The sequence below is a fragment of the Pseudophryne corroboree genome, chromosome 3 (assembly GCF_028390025.1).
Source record: "Pseudophryne corroboree isolate aPseCor3 chromosome 3, aPseCor3.hap2, whole genome shotgun sequence".
Lineage (NCBI taxonomy): Eukaryota > Metazoa > Chordata > Amphibia > Anura > Myobatrachidae > Pseudophryne > Pseudophryne corroboree.
This window is the reverse complement of record NC_086446.1, coordinates 647458004-647475526: the sequence shown is the minus strand read 5'-3', so window position 1 is coordinate 647475526 and position 17523 is coordinate 647458004. Positions and strand designations below refer to the sequence as shown.

Genomic DNA, 17523 nt, shown 5'->3' with positions numbered 1-17523 from the left:
ACAGCACTGAGGTCATGGGTTCGATTCCCACCATGGCCCTAACTGTGTGGAGTTTGTATATTCTCCCCGTGCTTGCGTGGGTTTCCTCCGGGTACTCCGGTTTCCTCCCACAATCCAAAAATATATTGGTAGGTTAATTGGCTCCCAACAAAAATTAACCCTAGTGTGATTGTGTATGTGTGTACATGTGATAGGGAACATAGATTGTAAGCTCCACTAGGGCAGGGACTGATGTGAATGAGAAAATATTCTCTGTAAAGCGCTGCGGAATATGTGTGCGCTATATAAATAACTGGTAATAAATAAATAAATAAATAATACTAATCGCATAGGTTAGTGCATATGTGATTAGTACCACTGCGATGTCACTGCCAAGTCTAGAAGAATGTATTCCACCTTCTTGTGCATCCCGCCCTAATAGAGAGTAATGTGTGCCCAATTTATAAGGTTAGTGGGCCGCCCTGTACGACCCTTGAAGAGTATCAGGTTGCCTATCACTGATATAGTGGATATATAGCTGGAATCCCACTGGGACCACCATATCAGAGCCTGTTGCATTTGTTCTTTGGTTAAGCAGATTTGTCTTTGATGTAACACCTTAAGTGGAGAATGAGATAGCACCTGGATAAACAATTAGGCACACTTACATCAGACTTTGTTAAGCTCAGAAGCTACCTCTAGGGAATAAGTTAGCTGTTTTCTTGCAGCTATATTTATTTGTACAGGCTACGCAGTTGCCACATCTATCTTTTCACACCTCATTCAGGCAATATATCATTGCAAAGGTGACTAACTCCCAGACAACATGGCTTTGATATGAGATGCTTTAGTTGTAATAGTTTGAGGAAGGAGCATCCAGGCTTGAAAAATATATTTTACCTGGAGATCTGGATGTTCATAGCTTCTGCACCAGCCTTTATTATGGAATATACATATTTCTGGTTATCTTCTTGAAATTGTGTTTGTGTTGCATTGCTGTAGAAATGTGATAGTTATCCATTGCTAGTGATATAGGGGGTCATTCCGAGTTGATCGCTCGCTAGCAGTTTTTAGCAGCCGTGCAAACGCATTGCCGCCGCCCACTGTGGAGTGTAATCTAGCTTTGCAGAAGTGCGAACGCTTGTGCAGCAGAGCGCCTGCAAAATCTTTTTGTGCAAAACAAGACCAGCCCTGTAGTTACTCTTCATGTGCGTTGATTCAAACGACGGTGGGGCGGCTTTTGACGTCACACACCCGCCCAGCGTTCGGCCAGCCACGCCTGCATTTTCTCCTACACGCCTGCATTTTTCCAAGCACTCCCTAAAAACGGTCAGTTGACACCCAGAAATGCATACTGCATGTCAATCTTCTTGCGTTGTTCCATGTGACTAAAAGCTTCGCTAGAACCTGTGCAAAACCACAAAGGACTTTGTACCCGTACGTCGCGCGTGCGCTTTGCAGTGCATACGCATGCGCAGATTAGCTGTTTTTTTCCCACTGATCACTGCGCTGCGAACAACGGCAGCTAGCGATCAACTCGGAATGACCCCCATTGTTCATGAGACAGCTAACCACAAAAATATCTAGTACCTAACTAATGAAATTGTGAGACTTCCTTTTAATTTTGTTGGTTGTTCATGTATGTGAACTATTGATAATAAAGTATTATTATTATTATAATATAAAGATTCCAGCGATTGCCAGAACAAGGAACAATGAATTTATGAAGTAAGCTGCTTGTACACGACAAGCCATATGCACACTAAAACTTATTATTCTGCCCAAATGCTACTGGATTGGATATTGATTGTGCAGAACAGAAAACCTGGTTAAATGATTACTGAAATCTACATGAGGGAACCGGACTACTTTGTCGACATACATTTGGTCGACAGTCGTTAGGTCGACCCCATATGGTTGACAAATGCAACATTAACGTGGACAAAAAGTCAGCATATGAAAGGTCGACACTGGAAAAAATTGACAGGTTCAAAAGGTCGACATGTTTATATTGTCAACATGACAATGGTCGACATGATCTGCATGTGTTTTTTTAGGGGTTTTTATCATTTTTTTTTTACTATTTCCATCCTTGACTATTCGTGTCACAAATCATAACCATTAGTAACCTTGTGGCGAGCAAAGCGAGACACAGTTCCCGAAGGGGGACGAGTGAAGCAAGCCTGCGAGGTGACGCGTTTCTACAAATGGTGGTCCCAGATGGAAAAACTGTCCACACTAACCACAAAAATTCAGAAATAAAAAGGTGTCAACCATTTTGTGTCGAACTCTGTTATGTCGACCTTTAGATCTTGCCGGCCTTTTATACTTTTCTTGACCTTTTCCATTAACGACCTTTCATATGTCGACCTTTTGTCCATGTCGACCTTGTGCCTAATGACTGTAGACCTAATGCATGTAGATCTTATATACCACACCCTACATGCTTCACAGTTCAGCTTATTTATTTTCTTCATTCTTGAATAATGAGATTCCAGATGCGATATCCCCCATTCATGTGTATACACATATATAGATATACTGTTTGCAGCTGATAGATGTATCCATAATGGGTGTAGGGTGTGCACACACAAGGCCGTTTTAACCCATGGCCGGGCCCCTAGGCTTTCAGGTGTTTGTGGCCCAGAGCCGGCCCTAGGCATAGGCAAACTAGGCAATTGCCTAGGGCATCTGGTATGCCTAGGGGCACAAGCAGCTTCTGTTGATTAAAATGATATGCGGCATGCCTCTATTCTGTGTAGCATTTTGTATGCAGATACAGCCACAGTCGCATACAGTATATAGGCACGCCGCATATCATTTTAATCAACAGAAGCTGCTTGTGCATCCTAGCCACATAGCAATGCAAATAAGATGCATTTTCATAAAAAAATAGGCGCCCAACGTTAGCAGAGCTGCCATTTGACTCACGCCAGGAACTATATGTGTCATTATGTGTATAAGGGCATTAATAATGTGCGGCATATGTGTAAGGGACATTATGTGTATAAGGGCATTAACATGTGTGGCATATGTGTAAGGGAAATTATGTGTATAAGGGCATTAATAAGGGTTGGCATAATGTGTAAGGCGCATTATGTTTATAAGGACATTAATAATTTGTGTCATGTGTAAGGGGGATTACTGTGTGGTATTATGTGTATAAATGCATTACCAATGTGTGTATAAGGTGCTCTACTGTGTGGCGTAACTTATAGAAAGGGCACAACTGTGTGGTCTAATGTGAATAAAGAGCAATATGTTGTGGTGTAATGTGAATAAGGAGCAATATCATATGGCGTAATGAGAATAAAGAGCAATATGGTGTGGTGTAATGTGAATAAGGAGCAATTCAGTATGATGTTATATGAATGAGGGGCACTACTGTGAGGAGTAACGTATATAAGGTAAAGTGGTACTAACGTGTGATGTAATGTGAACAAGGGACACTACCGTATGATATCATGTGGATAAAGTTGCACTACTGTGAGGCATAATTTGAATTGGGGGTACTATTGGGTGGCCATGCCCCTTGCCAGCAAAAACACATACCTTTTTGGGCTGTGCATCGAATGTGCACACTGTTCTTATTTAAATAACATGGGGTAGGAAAAAAAAAAAAGGACTGCTATGGGTGGGGGGTGATTGTGCTGGGAAAGGGGTGCAGGGTCAGATGCGGAACTAGCAGTGCTGCTAGGGGGCACCAGCCAAAATCTTGCCTAGGGCATCATATTGGTTAGGGCCGGCTCTGTTGTGGCCCCTCTGGCACTTCAATCTTTTGCCCCACTGCAGCTGATGTTTGGAAGCAGAGCTTATGTCATCAAATATATGTGGGTACTTTGTGATTGTTACAAAATCATTACCCTTGATCATTGATGGGTTACTACAATATGTCATTGTGTACTACAAGGCTTTTTGTCAGGATGTAACATGTTCTTTATTTGTAGTTGTGTGTACAGTGCAGTAAATGCTTATTGTGGGTTTCTTATTTGTAGAACGGGTTGAACGCACTCCACCTTGCATCCAAAGAAGGACACGTAGAAATAGTCTCAGAACTCATCCAGCGAGGCGCTGATGTCGACGCATCAACAAAGGTTTGTGTCTCACTTATTGTATGTCGCACAGCCTTACATTACTTCTGTCACACCATGTAAATGCCATCAATGCATTGAGAATATTTAACATAAATTAAGATTTTTTTTAAATAGTTTGAAGTATATCATTCTAGTCATTGACTCTAGAAAAGTAGCCAGCAATTTCCTTTCTATCCATAGCCTTTATCTTATATAAGTGAAATTGTTGCTTTCTAGCATCTTACAGCTTTACCACAGTATCACCATAGAAACATAGAATTTGACGGCAGATAAGAACCACTTGGCCCATCTAGTCTGCCCATTTTTTTTATCCTTTAGGTAATCGCAACCCTCTTTGAACCTTAATTCCTTGTAAGGATATTCACATGCCTATCCCAAGCATGTTTAAAGTTGCTCCACAGTCTTAGCCTCTACCACCTCTGATGGGAGGCTATTCCACTTATCCACTACCCTTTCTGTGAAATAATTTTTCCTTAAATTTCCCCTGAACCTGCCTCCCTCCAGTTTCAGTGTATGTCCTTGAGTTCTAATACTTCTCTTCCTCTGAAAAATGTTTCCCTCCTGAACTTTGTTAAAACCTTTGGTATATTTGAAAGTTTCTATCATGTCTCCCCTTTCCCTTCTCTCCTCCATACTATACATGTTAAGATCTTTTAGCTTTTCCGGGTAAGTTTTGTGATGTAGGCCATGCACCATTTTAGTTGCCCTTCTTTGTACACTCTCTAATGTATTTATATCCTTCTGGAGATAGTCTCCAGAACTGGACACAGTATTCCAGATGAGGCCGCACCAATGACCTATACAGTGGCATTATTACTTCTCTTTTCTTGCTACTGATTCCTCTCCCTATGCAACCAAGCATCTGACTTGCCTTTCTCATTGCTTTGTTGCATTGCTTTCCTGCCTTTAAGTCACTTGAAATAGTGACTCCTAAATCCCTTTCCTCCTCAGTAGTTTCCATTATAGTACCCTTGATACTATATTTAGCCTTTGGGTTTTTGAGACAGTGACAAGTGCATGATTTTGCATTTTTTAGCACTAAACTGTAGTTGCCATGTTCTTGACCATTTTTCAAGCCTAGCTAGGTTATCAATCATTTGTTTTACCCTCCTGGTGTGTCTACCCTGTTGCATATCTTTGTATCATCTGCAAAAAGGCATACTTTCCCTTTAATACCATTTGCAATGTCACCAACAAAGATATTAAAGAGAACTGGTCCGAGTACAGATCCCTGGGGTACTCCACTGGTAACATTTCCCTCCATAGATTGCACTCCATTTACTACAACTGTCTGTTTCCTATCCTGCAACTAGGTTCTTATCCATTTAACTATTCTATAATCCACCCCCACACTTTCAAGTTTATTTAGCAGTCTGCGATGTGGGACAGTGTCAAATGCCTTACTAAAGTCTAGATATGCTACATCTACAGCTCCCCCTTGATCTATTATTTTCATCACAGAGTCAAAAAAGTCAATAAGATTTGTTTGGCATGATCTCCCACCAGTAAATCCATGCTGTTTTGGATCCTGTAAGTTGTTTGATTTAAGATATTCCACAACTCTTTCTTTTAGTAGTTTTTCCATTACTTTCCCTACTACTGATGTAAGGCTTACTGGTCTGTAGTTACTTGCTTCTTCCTTGCTTCCACTTTTGTACAATGGAACTACATTTGCTCTTTTCCAGTCCTCTGGAATGGCACCTGTATTTAGTGACTGGTTAAATAATTCTGTTAATGGTGCCACCAGCACATCTTTTAGCTCTTTTAGTATCCTTGGGTGTATCCAATCTGGCCCCATTGATTTATCCACTTTTAGTTTTGAAAGTTCAGTTAGGACCTTCTCCTCTGTAAATGTACTTTCATCTACCTTATTTTTATGAATGTCCTTGCAACATAACTGTGGCCTCTTCCCTTCTCCTTCTGTAGTAAATACTGAGCAAAAATAATTATTTAGGTGATCTGCTATTGCCTTGTCTACCTCCACAAAATGCTCACTCTCTGTCTTCAGTCTTATTATTCCTCCATTTGATTTTCTCCTTTCATTTATATACTTAATCTACCGACTGGGCCATTGTCTCCTCAGCTTCTGCCTTTGCACGTCTGATCACTTTCTTAGTAGCATCCTTCCGTCTGTCAAGATACACCTCTTTGTCATTATTATTTTGAGTCTGTTTGTATTTCCTAAAAGCCATCTTTTTTGCTTTCACACTAGTTGATACTTCTTTTGTGAACCACATTGGCTTCCTTTTCCTGGTGCTTTTCCTAACTCTTTTGATACAAAGGTGTGTTGCCCTTAGTATTGCACTTTTCAGTTTTTCCCATCTCTCCTGCACTCCTTCCAAGTTCCTCCAGTCCGCCAATGAATCACTTAAACATCTCCCCATTTTTGTAAAGTCAGCATTTCTAAAATCCAACACCTTTGTTTTTGTGTGACAGGAGTTGGATCCTGTCTTTATACTAAACCATACTGCTTGATGATCACTGGATCCCAGGTGCTCACCCACATATATGTCTGATATCCTGTCACCAATTGTAAGAATCAAATCTAATATTGAGTCTTTGCGAGTGGGCTCCCTCACCAATTGCTTGAGAGATGCTCCCTGTAAGGAATTTAGAAATTTGCCACTTGTAGCTGAACTTGCAAAGGACCCCTCCCAATTTACATCAGGTAAATTAAAGTCTCCCATGATTATAACTTCTCCCTTTAAAGCCATTTTAGAGATGTCCAACAATAGGTTCCTGTCCAAATCCTGCCCCTGGCCTGGTGGTCTATAGATCACCCCAATGCGAATAATGTCCTTCTCCCCAGTTTCCGTGGTGATCCAAAGGGCCTCAGTTTTGTCCACTAACTTGATTATTCCCTTAGCAGGAACCCTGGGAACAGACATTGTGTAACACAGCTATATGCAGTGTCGGACTGGGGCATGAAGGCCCCATTGGGGGAATGCAGTTATAGGGTACCATACTTAGGGGTGTGGACAGCCTACAAAGGTGGTGTGGCCAGCATCCACAGAGGCTTGAAATACACAATAGTTCAGTGCAGTGTAATGCAACATATCTACCATGTATAATACAAGTGCACAGTCTGGAACCTGATCCCTAGAGGAAGGAGTGGGTCCTCAGGCAGTGGGGCCTACCGGCGGTTCCCCTGGTACCCCTGTCCATATGTATAAAATTAATTACATATAAAAATGTGTTATGTTCAGTGTTCATAAGCTGCAGTCTTATGAATTCAGTCTAAAAAATAGCTGCGTCCGCTTTGTGTAGGTGACATATGATCTGTATCTAGAAAGCTTCCCCCTTCCAAAGGAGATGCAGTCAAAATGCCAGCGGTCGGAATCCCAGCGTTTAGGAGACTGACGCCAGAATCCCGACAGCTGTCATTTTGCCGACGGCCGGTATCCCGACACCCACACTAATTCCCACTCTTTTGGTGGGTCCATGCCACCAACCGAGTGGGAATAGAACCTGTTGCGAGCGAAGCTCGCTACTGGGCCCGCAGTATTGTGAGCGTAGCTAGCCCGCAAGGGGACTCGCTGTCTCACTGATGGTGTTCTGGCATACGGGATGCCGCTGTCGGTATACTGAAAGTTGGTATCCTGTCTGCCAGTATATCATACCATACCCCTTGCAAAGCACCAAGGCTGAGAGGTCTTTACAAGCTACCCTCTTCCTAGTACCTGTAGTTGTTTTGGACAAAGCTGTCTGATTTTCTGTGTTAATGAGAAGCATACTATGAGAGTAGAGTAATACAAGCATTATAGAGTATTTGATTTATCTATTTATTGCCATTTTGTTTTGCAGAAAGGAAACACAGCTCTTCATATCGCATCTTTGGCTGGACAAGCAGAAGTTGTTAAAGTTTTGGTAACAAATGGCGCCAATGTTAATGCACAATCCCAGGTAAAAGCAACAGCCAAATAAATGGAATAGTTTAAGTATTTGAAATTAATCAACAATTGAGTATAAAAAAATATGAAATATTTCATTTTGTATTGAACCTCTTGTATAATTTCTAAGGTGTATCTAACTACTGTCTGAACGTCTTAGTGTTCATACAGGAAGTCTTCAGTGTTGAAGTGGGTTGGACTAGAACAGTCTATAGCCAATCAGAATATTGAATGTTCATAGCAGCAGGATATACGTGTCCTGAAGCAGTGTGAAATAGGGATCTGTCCACTTACTCAGATTTCGTTAATGTAGACAGGGCTGCTTCTTATGTGAGGGTAGTAATGTGGGCAAGCACAAAGTCAAATTGAGAGTCAGTGCAAGTCGCAGGTGCCCATTAACAGCACAAGGTAGTAATGTGAGGCTCCCATTAAACAGGTGCCAAACTTACATTTCTATATGAGAGTTCATACAGCCTACTTATTATCAGAGTGAGCACAGACGTAAACAACTCTGAAAAGAAAGCGTTTGGGCTGGAACCTCCCGGGAACCTTTGGGAAAGTCTCAACATAAACACATGCTTGCCTACTTGTTTTGCTCCATTGCGGGAGAAGCCTAGGAAGGGGGTGCAGATGATCACAAAAGGGAGTGGGGCTAGGCTCTTCACGCCAATAGGCTCCACCCATGTCAAATAATGCCACAAATCATTGTTAGAGGCGAGGCTAAAATTACACAGTCCTCATAATTATTATTCTCCATCATCCCGCCCACTTTGCTAGGAAGTGGGTGGGAATGTGGGAGGTCCACCCACTCTTCCGGGTGTCCAGGGGACTACCCGAAAACTTGCAAGTCTCCCAGATGTTCAGGAGAGTAGGTAGATATGAGTAAACATTAACTGAAACAACAACAACAATACTGCACTCCCCTGTATGAAATGATATGAATTGGCATCAGTAACACCTCTTTAATAGTGTATTGTATGTGTAGTAACATCACACATCTGTAGATATCTGTCACTTTGTATGACTGTATAAATGGTTGTGTCAGCATAATAACATCCACTAAGAAATCTGTAATTAGTATTGTTTCATTCTAGAATTATTTAGCAATTTTTCATCCCTTAACATAAGAGCCTCAGAAAACATGGTGATTGGGATAGATCAGGGATGGGGAACATTTGGCTATCCAGCTGTTGCTAAACAACACATACCAACATGCCCTGCAACAGTTTTGCAATTTGGCCATGCTAAAACTGTTTCAGGGCCAGTAGCGGATCTTGCCACGGGCAAGCAGTACTTTTGCCCGGGGCGCCGGCGCCATCCGGAGGGCGCCCCACCATGGCAAGAACCGCCACTGTGCCCCCCGCTGTGCCCGCCGCTGGTCCCCCGCTTTGAAGGGAACCAGATGCTAAGCGTCTAGTTTACCTTCATGGAGAGGACTGTGCTGTGCGGTGCGCGATGACGTCATCGCGCACCGCACAGCAAAGGTCCTCTCCATGAAGGGAAACTAGACGCTAAGCGTCTAGTTTCTCTTCATGGAGAGGACCTTTGCTGTGCGGTGCGCGATGACGTCATCGCGCACCGCACAGCATAGTGGCACAGACACTAGGGGTCATAATTGACCTCTAGTGTCTATGCTGTGCTATGGGAGAGACGTAATGACGTCTCTCCCATAGATCCGAGGACAGACACAACCATCCGAGGACAGGAGAAGAGCGGCGCCGGCGGAGGAGGAGGTTTGGAATCAGGAGCGGGGATTGTAAGTATACTTGTATTTTTATTTTCTCTGACGTCCTAGTGGATGCTGGGAACTCCGTAAGGACCATGGGAATAGACGGGCTCCGCAGGAGACTGGGCACTCTTAAAAGAAAGATTAGGTACTATATCTGGTGTGCACTGGCTCCTCCCTCTATGCCCCTCCTCCAGACCCCAGTTAGAATCTGTGCCCGGCCAGAGCTGGATGCACCTAGTGGGCTGTCCTTAGCTCACTAGAAAAGAAAGTATTTGTTAGGTTTTTTATTTTCAGTGAGATCTGCTGGCAACAGACTCACTGCTACGAGGGACTGAGGGGAGAGAAGCAAACCTACCTGCTTGCAGCTAGCTTGTGCTTCTAAGGCTACTGGACACCATTAGCTCCAGAGGGATCGAACACAGGGCCCGACCTCGATCGTCCGTTCCCGGAGCCGCGCCACCGTCCCCCTTGCAGAGCCAGAAGACGGAAGATAAAGATGAAAAACGGCGGCTGAAGACTCCTGTCTTCATTAAGGTAGCGCACAGCACTGTAGCTGTGCGCCATTGCTCCCATAGCACACCACACACTCCGGTCACTGTTGGGTGCAGGGCGCTGGGGGGGGGGGGGGGCGCCCTGGGCAGCAATTAGTTTACCTTTTGGCACAAATAGCACATAATACAGTGTATAACACTGTATATGTGCAAAAACCCCCGCCATTAACATTATAAAAAGCGGGAGAAGCCCGCCTCTGAGGGGGCGGGGCTATCTTCCTCAGCACAGCCAGCGCCATTTTCTCTTCACAGCTCCGCTGGAAGGACGCTCCCCAGGCTCTCCCCTGCAGTATACAGTACAACAAGGGTAAAAAAGAGAGAGGGGGCACATAAATTTAGGCGCAAATTGGTGTTAATAAGCAGCTATTGGGAAAAATCACTCAGTATAGTGAAAATCCCTGTGTTATATAGCGCTGTGGTGTGTGCTGGCATACTCTCTCTCTGTCTCCCCAAAGGACTTTGTGGGGTCCTGTCCTCAGTCAGAGCATTCCCTGTGTGTGTGTGCGGTGTGTCGGTACGGCTGTGTCGACATGTTTGATGTGGAGGGCTACGTGGAGGCGGAGCAGGAGCCGATAAGTCTGATGTCGCCCCCTACGGGGCCGACACCGGAGTGGATGGATATGTGGAAGGTATTAACCGACAGTGTCAACTCTTTACATAAAAGGTTTGATGACGTAACGGCCTTGGGACAGCCGGCATCTCAGCCCGCGCCTGCCCAGGCGTCTCAGAGGCCATCAGGGGCTCAAAAACGCCCGCTAGCTCAGATGGCAGACACAGATGTCGACACGGAGTCTGACTCCAGTGTAGACGAAGATGAGACAAATGTACAGTCCACAAGGGCCATCCGATGTATGATTACGGCAATGAAAAATGTGTTGCACATTTCTGACATTAACCCGGTTACCACTAAAAAGGGTATTATGTTTGGGGAGAAAAAGCAGCCAGTGACTTTTCCCCCATCTGATGAATTAAATGAATTGTGTGAAGAAGCGTGGTGTTCCCCTGATAAGAAACTAGTGATTTCTAAGAGGTTACTGATGGCGTACCCTTTCCCGCCAACGGATAGGTTACGCTGGGAGACATTCCCTAGGGTGGACAAGGCGCTCACACGATTATCTAAAAGGGTGGCACTGCCGTCTCAGGATACGGCCGCCCTAAAGGAGCCTGCAGATAGAAAGCAGGAGGCTATCCTGAAGTCTGTATATACACACTCAGGTACTATACTGAGACCTGCTATTGCTTCAGCATGGATGTGTAGTGCTGCAGCAGCATGGTCTGATACCCTGTCAGACAACATTGATACCCTCGACAGGGATGCTATTTTGCTAACCATAGAGCATATAAAGGACGTTGTCTTGTATATGAGGGATGCACAGAGGGACATTTGCCGGCTGGCATCTAGAATTAATGCAATGTCCATTTCTGCCAGAAGAGTATTATGGACTCGGCAGTGGACAGGTGATGCTGATTCTAAAAGGCACATGGAAGTTTTGCCTTATAAGGGTGAGGAATTGTTTGGGGACGGTCTCTCGGACCTCGTATCCACAGCAACAGCTGGGAAGTCGACTTTTTTACCTCAGGTTTCCTCACAGCCTAAGAAAGCACCGTATTATCAAGTACAGTCCTTTCGGCCTCAGAAAGGCAAGCGGGTCAGAGGCGCATCCTTTCTGCCCAGAGGCAGGGGTAGAGGGAAAAAGCTGCACCAGACAGCCAGTTCCCAGGAACAAAAATCCTCCCCTGCTTCCACTAAGTCCACCGCATGACGCTGGGGCTCCACAGGTGGAGCCAGGTGCGGTGGGGGCGCGTCTCCGGAACTTCAGCGACCAGTGGGTTCGCTCACAGGTGGATCTCTGGGTTCTACAAGTGGTATCTCAGGGATACATGCTGGAGTTTGAGGCGACTCCCCCTCGCCGTTACCTCAAATCAGCCTTGCCAGCGGCTCCCAGGGAAAGGGAGGTAGTGCTGGCGGCTATTCACAAGCTGTACCTTCAGCAGGTGATAATCAAGGTTCCCCTCCTTCAACAGGGACGGGGTTACTATTCCACAATGTTTGTGGTACCGAAACCAGACGGTTCGGTGAGACCCATTCTAAATTTAAAATCCTTGAACACTTATGTAAGGAAGTTCAAGTTCAAAATGGAATCGCTCAGGGCGGTTATTGCAAGCCTGGAAGAGGGGGATTTTATGGTGTCGCTGGACATCAAGGATGCTTATCTGCATGTCCCCATTTACCCACCTCACCAGGAGTACCTCAGGTTTGTGGTACAGGACTGTCATTACCAATTCCAGACGTTGTCGTTTGGTCTGTCCACGGCACCGAGGGTATTTACCAAGGTAATGGGCGAAATGATGATACTCCTTCGGAAGAAGGGAGTTATAATTATCCTATACTTGGACGATCTCCTTATAAAGGCGAGGTCCAAGGAGCAGTTGTTAGTCAACGTAGCACTATCTCGGGAAGTGCTGCAACAGCACGGCTGGATTCTGAATATCCCAAAGTCGCAGCTGATTCCTGCGACGCGTCTGCTGTTCTTGGGCATGATTCTGGACACAGAACAGAAGAAGGTGTTTCTCCCGGTGGAGAAGGCCCAGGAATTGTCATCTCTGGTCAGGGACCTCCTGAAACCAAACCAGGTGTCGGTGCATCACTGCACGCGAGTCCTGGGAAAGATGGTAGCTTCTTACGAAGCAATTCCCTTCGGCAGGTTCCATGCAAGGATCTTTCAGTGGGATCTGTTAGACAAGTGGTCCGGATCGCATCTTCAGATGCATCAGCTGATCACCCTGTCCCCGAGGGCCAGGGTGTCTCTGCTGTGGTGGCTGCAGAGTGCTCATCTTCTCGAGGGCCGCAGATTCGGCATACAGGACTGGGTCCTGGTGACCACGGATGCAAGCCTCCGAGGTTGGGGGGCAGTCACTCAGGGAAGGAACTTCCAAGGACAGTGGTCAAGTCAGGAGACTTCCCTTCACATAAATATTCTGGAACTAAGGGCCATTTACAACGCCCTGAGTCAAGCAGAACCCCTGCTTCAAAACCAACCGGTGCTGATTCAGTCAGACAACATCACGGCGGTCGCCCATGTAAACCGACAGGGCGGCACAAGAAGCAGGATGGCGATGGCAGAAGCCACAAGGATTCTTCGATGGGCGGAGAATCACGTGCTAGCACTGTCAGCGGTGTTCATTCCGGGAGTGGACAACTGGGAAGCAGACTTCCTCAGCAGGCATGACCTCCACCCGGGAGAGTGGGGACTTCATCCAGAAGTCTTCACGCTGATTTTAAATCGTTGGGAACGGCCACAGGTAGACATGATGGCGTCCCGTCTCAACAAAAAGCTAAAAAAATATTGCGCCAGGTCAAGAGACCCTCAGGCGATAGCTGTGGATGCACTAGTGACACCGTGGGTGTACCAGTCGGTTTATGTGTTCCCTCCTCTTCCTCTCATACCCAAGGTACTGAGGATTGTAAGAAAGAGAGGAGTAAGAACTATACTCATCGTTCCGGATTGGCCAAGAAGAACTTGGTACCCAGAACTACAAGAAATGATCTCAGAGGACCCATGGCCTCTACCTCTCAGACAGGACCTGTTACAGCAGGGGCCCTGTCTGTTCCAAGACTTACCGCGGCTGCGTTTGACGGCATGGCGGTTGAACGCCGGATCCTAACGGAAAAGGGCATTCCAGATGAAGTGATTCCTACGCTGATAAAGGCTAGGAAAGACGTGACAGCACAACATTATCACCGTATATGGCGAAAATATGTTGCTTGGTGTGAGGCCAGGAAGGCCCCTACAGAAGAATTCCAGCTGGGTCGATTCCTGCACTTCCTACAGTCAGGAGTGACTATGGGCCTAAAATTAGGATCCTTAAATGTCCAGATTTCGGCCCTATCTATTTTCTTTCAAAAAGAACTGGCTTCACTGCCTGAAGTTCAGACGTTTGTTAAGGGAGTGCTGCATATTCAGCCCCCTTTTGTGCCTCCAGTGGCACCTTGGGATCTTAACGTTGTGTTGGATTTCCTGAAATCCCACTGGTTTGAGCCACTTAAGACCGTGGAGCTAAAATATCTCACGTGGAAAGTGGTCATGCTATTGGCCTTAGCTTCGGCTAGGCGTGTGTCAGAATTGGCGGCTTTTGTCGTGTAAAAGCCCTTATCTGATCTTCCATATGGACAGGGCAGAATTGAGGACTCGTCCCCAATTTCTCCCTAAGGTGGTATCAGCGTTTCATTTGAACCAACCTATTGTGGTGCCTGCGGCTACTAGGGACTTGGAGGACTCCAAGTTACTAGATGTAGTCAGGGCTTTGAAAATATATGTAGCCAGGACAGCTGGAGTCGGAAAAACTGACTCGCTGTTTATCCTGCATGCGCCCAACAAGCTGGGTGCTCCTGCTTCAAAGCAAACTATTGCGCGCTGGATCTGTAGCACGATTCAGCAAGCTCATTCTGCGGCAGGATTGCCGCATCCTAAATCAGTAAAAGCCCATTCCACAAGGAAGGTGGGCTCTTCTTGGGTGGCTGCCTGGGGGGTCTCGGCTTTACAGCTTTGCCGAGCTGCTACTTGGTCGGGTTCAAACACGTTTGCTAAGTTCTACAAGTTTGATACCCTGGCTGAGGAGGACCTTGCCTTTGCTCATTCGGTGCTGCAGAGTCATCCGCACTCTCCCGCCCGTTTGGGAGCTTTGGTATAATCCCCATGGTCCTTACGGAGTTCCCAGCATCCACTAGGACGTCAGAGAAAATAAGAATTTACTCACCGGTAATTCTATTTCTCGTAGTCCGTAGTGGATGCTGGGCGCCCGTCCCAAGTGCGGACTCTCTGCAATACATGTACAGGTTGAGTATCCCATATCCAAATATTCCGAAATACGGAATATTCCGAAATACGGACTTTTTTGAGTGAGAGTGAGATAGTGAAAACTTTGTTTTTGATGGCTCAATGTACACAAACTATGTTTAATACACAAAGTTATTAAAAATATTGTATTAAATGACCTTCAGGCTGTGTGTATAAGGTGTATATGAAACATAAATGAATTGTGTGAATGTACACACACTTTGTTTGATGCACAAAATTATAAAAAATATTGGCTAAAATTACCTTCAGGCTGTGTATATAAGGTGTATATGTAACATAAAAGCATTCTGTGCTTAGATTTAGGTTCCATCACCATGATATCTCATTGTGGTATGCAATTATTCCAAAATACGGAAAAATCCCATATCCAAAATACCTCCGGTCCCAAGCATTTTGGATAAGGGATACTCAACCTGTATATAGTTATTGCTTAACTAAAGGGTTGTTGTTATGAGCCATCTGTTACTGAGGCTCAGTTGTTGTTCATACTGTTAACTGGGTATGGTTATCACGAGTTGTACAGTGTGATTGGTGTGGCTGGTATGAGTCTTACCCTGGATTCCAAGTCCTTTCCTGGTAATGTCAGCTCTTCCGGGCACAGTTTCCCTAACTGAGGTCTGGAGGAGGGGCATAGAGGGAGGAGCCAGTGCACACCAGATATAGTACCTAATCTTTCTTTTAAGAGTGCCCAGTCTCCTGCAGAGCCCGTCTATTCCCATGGTCCTTACGGAGTTCCCAGCATCCACTACGGACTACGAGAAATAGAATTACCGGTGAGTAAATTCTTATTTTTATTTTCCAGCTGCGCTACAGGGGGCACAAATGGGGGCGTAACTGACCACGCCCCCATATGAAGCCACGTCCCTAGTTTTGCCCGGTGCGCCACAAGGGCAAGAGGCGGCCCTGTTCAGGGCATGCTGGGATGTATAGTTCAGCAACAGCTGGAGGGTTTCTCATGCTTGGGATAGATGGAAAGAAAAAGCCTGACAATGTCAGAAGTTATACAGAACAGTCCATTTGGTCATTTCAGCAATTTTCTTTTTTTGAGGAAGAAAGATGATCGTGCAGCCTGACGCCAGTGTGGGAGATCCCCAGCAACTATTCTGTGGGCAGCATTAATATTTATTCATATAACAGACATTTATACATGTCTTGTGACTCCCTCCTTCCCCCATCCCCCCTCTTCTACATGGCTTTTTTGTATAGCATTTGTCAGATCTCTATATTCTGCTTCCATTCTGCATTGTGAAGCGTATTCCACAACACGACAGGGCGGTTACATGTGCGACAAAGGCCTGATTATTGTGTGTAGCGTAGATGGAAAATGACAAATCATTGAGGAACTTAAGATTCAGGCAGCTATGCTTGAAACGGTGACTTATGCAGACAAATCCTGAGCTTGTACCTATGTATCTTCTGTACAGTAATGCAACTGCATTGTTACATGGCCAGAATAGCTAATGAGAAAGCAAGAGTAGACTCCGCTTCATTTTAGGCCTTGTTCCTAATAATAAAACAGCAGAAAGAAGTTATAAGCTGTACATTATCATTTGCTTGAGTTATATATTATATAAGTAATTAATAGACAATGGGCCTAATTCATACTTGATCAGTTACTCAGACATGCGGGGGGACGCCCAGCACAGAGCTAGTCCGCCCCGCATGTCTAGCTCTGCACCGCCGCACAAGTACAAAAGCATCGCACAGCGGTGATGCTTCTGTACTGGAAGAGTAGCTCCCTACCAGCGCAGCTCTTGCGCGCTGGCAGGGAGCTACTCGTCGCTGTCCGTGTCGCAGTGGCTGCCGCCGTGGCCCGCCCCCGCACGGTCCGAGCATGCCTGCGTTGCCCGAACTGCGCCCCTAAAACGGCGGCCAAACGCTGCCGTTCCGCCCCCTCTCGCCCAGCGACCACCTCTGCCTGTCAGTTAGGCAGAGGCGATCGCAGGGCTGAGATGGGCGTCAGCTATCTGGCATGCGCTGGCGCACTGCTGCGCCGGCGCTTGCGCAGTTCAGACCTGATCGCTGCTGTGCGAAAACGCACAGCAGCGATCAGGTCTGAATTAGGCCCAATGTTGGATAATTCGTCAGTAGTGAAACCTTCCCAATCTGCTTCTTACCTATGTTTCAGTCCTCTGCTTGTCTGGTGGTCGCTGTGATGTCATTTGGTGCCAGCTGAAACTTCCACAGGACATCAGTAAAATTTGCTGGAATCTAGAAACAGAAAGAATTGCAGCTATTAGTAGGGGCCTATTTATTAAGTCCACTAAGAGCCTACATTTCACCACACTCTCTGTAGAATGTTCACTATACGAACACATGCAAATGTATTTAGGGGGGCATTCCGACCTGATCGCATGCTGCCGTTTTTCGCAGCGCAGCGATCAGGTCACTACTGTGCATGTGTATGCACCGCAATGCACA

The 17523-nt window shown here is 45.6% G+C and overlaps 1 protein-coding gene and 1 long non-coding RNA gene across 28 annotated transcripts in view; one reads left to right on the top strand and one right to left on the bottom strand.

Annotated features, from left to right (window-relative positions):
* Positions 1 to 17523, top strand: part of ANK3 (ankyrin 3) — a 1328922-nt gene that overhangs the window by 952283 nt on the left and 359116 nt on the right. For all 27 annotated transcript variants that reach the window (XM_063961780.1, XM_063961785.1, XM_063961778.1 and 24 more), the window contains 2 exons: positions 3975 to 4073; positions 7878 to 7976. In XM_063961780.1, coding sequence (XP_063817850.1) covers positions 3975 to 4073; positions 7878 to 7976 — 198 coding nt within the window. The remainder of the gene's footprint in view (positions 1 to 3974; positions 4074 to 7877; positions 7977 to 17523) is intronic.
* Positions 16182 to 17523, bottom strand: part of LOC135056507 (uncharacterized) — a 44771-nt gene continuing 43429 nt past the window's right edge. The window contains exons 2-3 of the long non-coding RNA XR_010244001.1: positions 17220 to 17313; positions 16182 to 16606 (exon numbers count right to left, since the gene is read on the bottom strand). This is a non-coding gene — a long non-coding RNA (uncharacterized LOC135056507). The remainder of the gene's footprint in view (positions 16607 to 17219; positions 17314 to 17523) is intronic.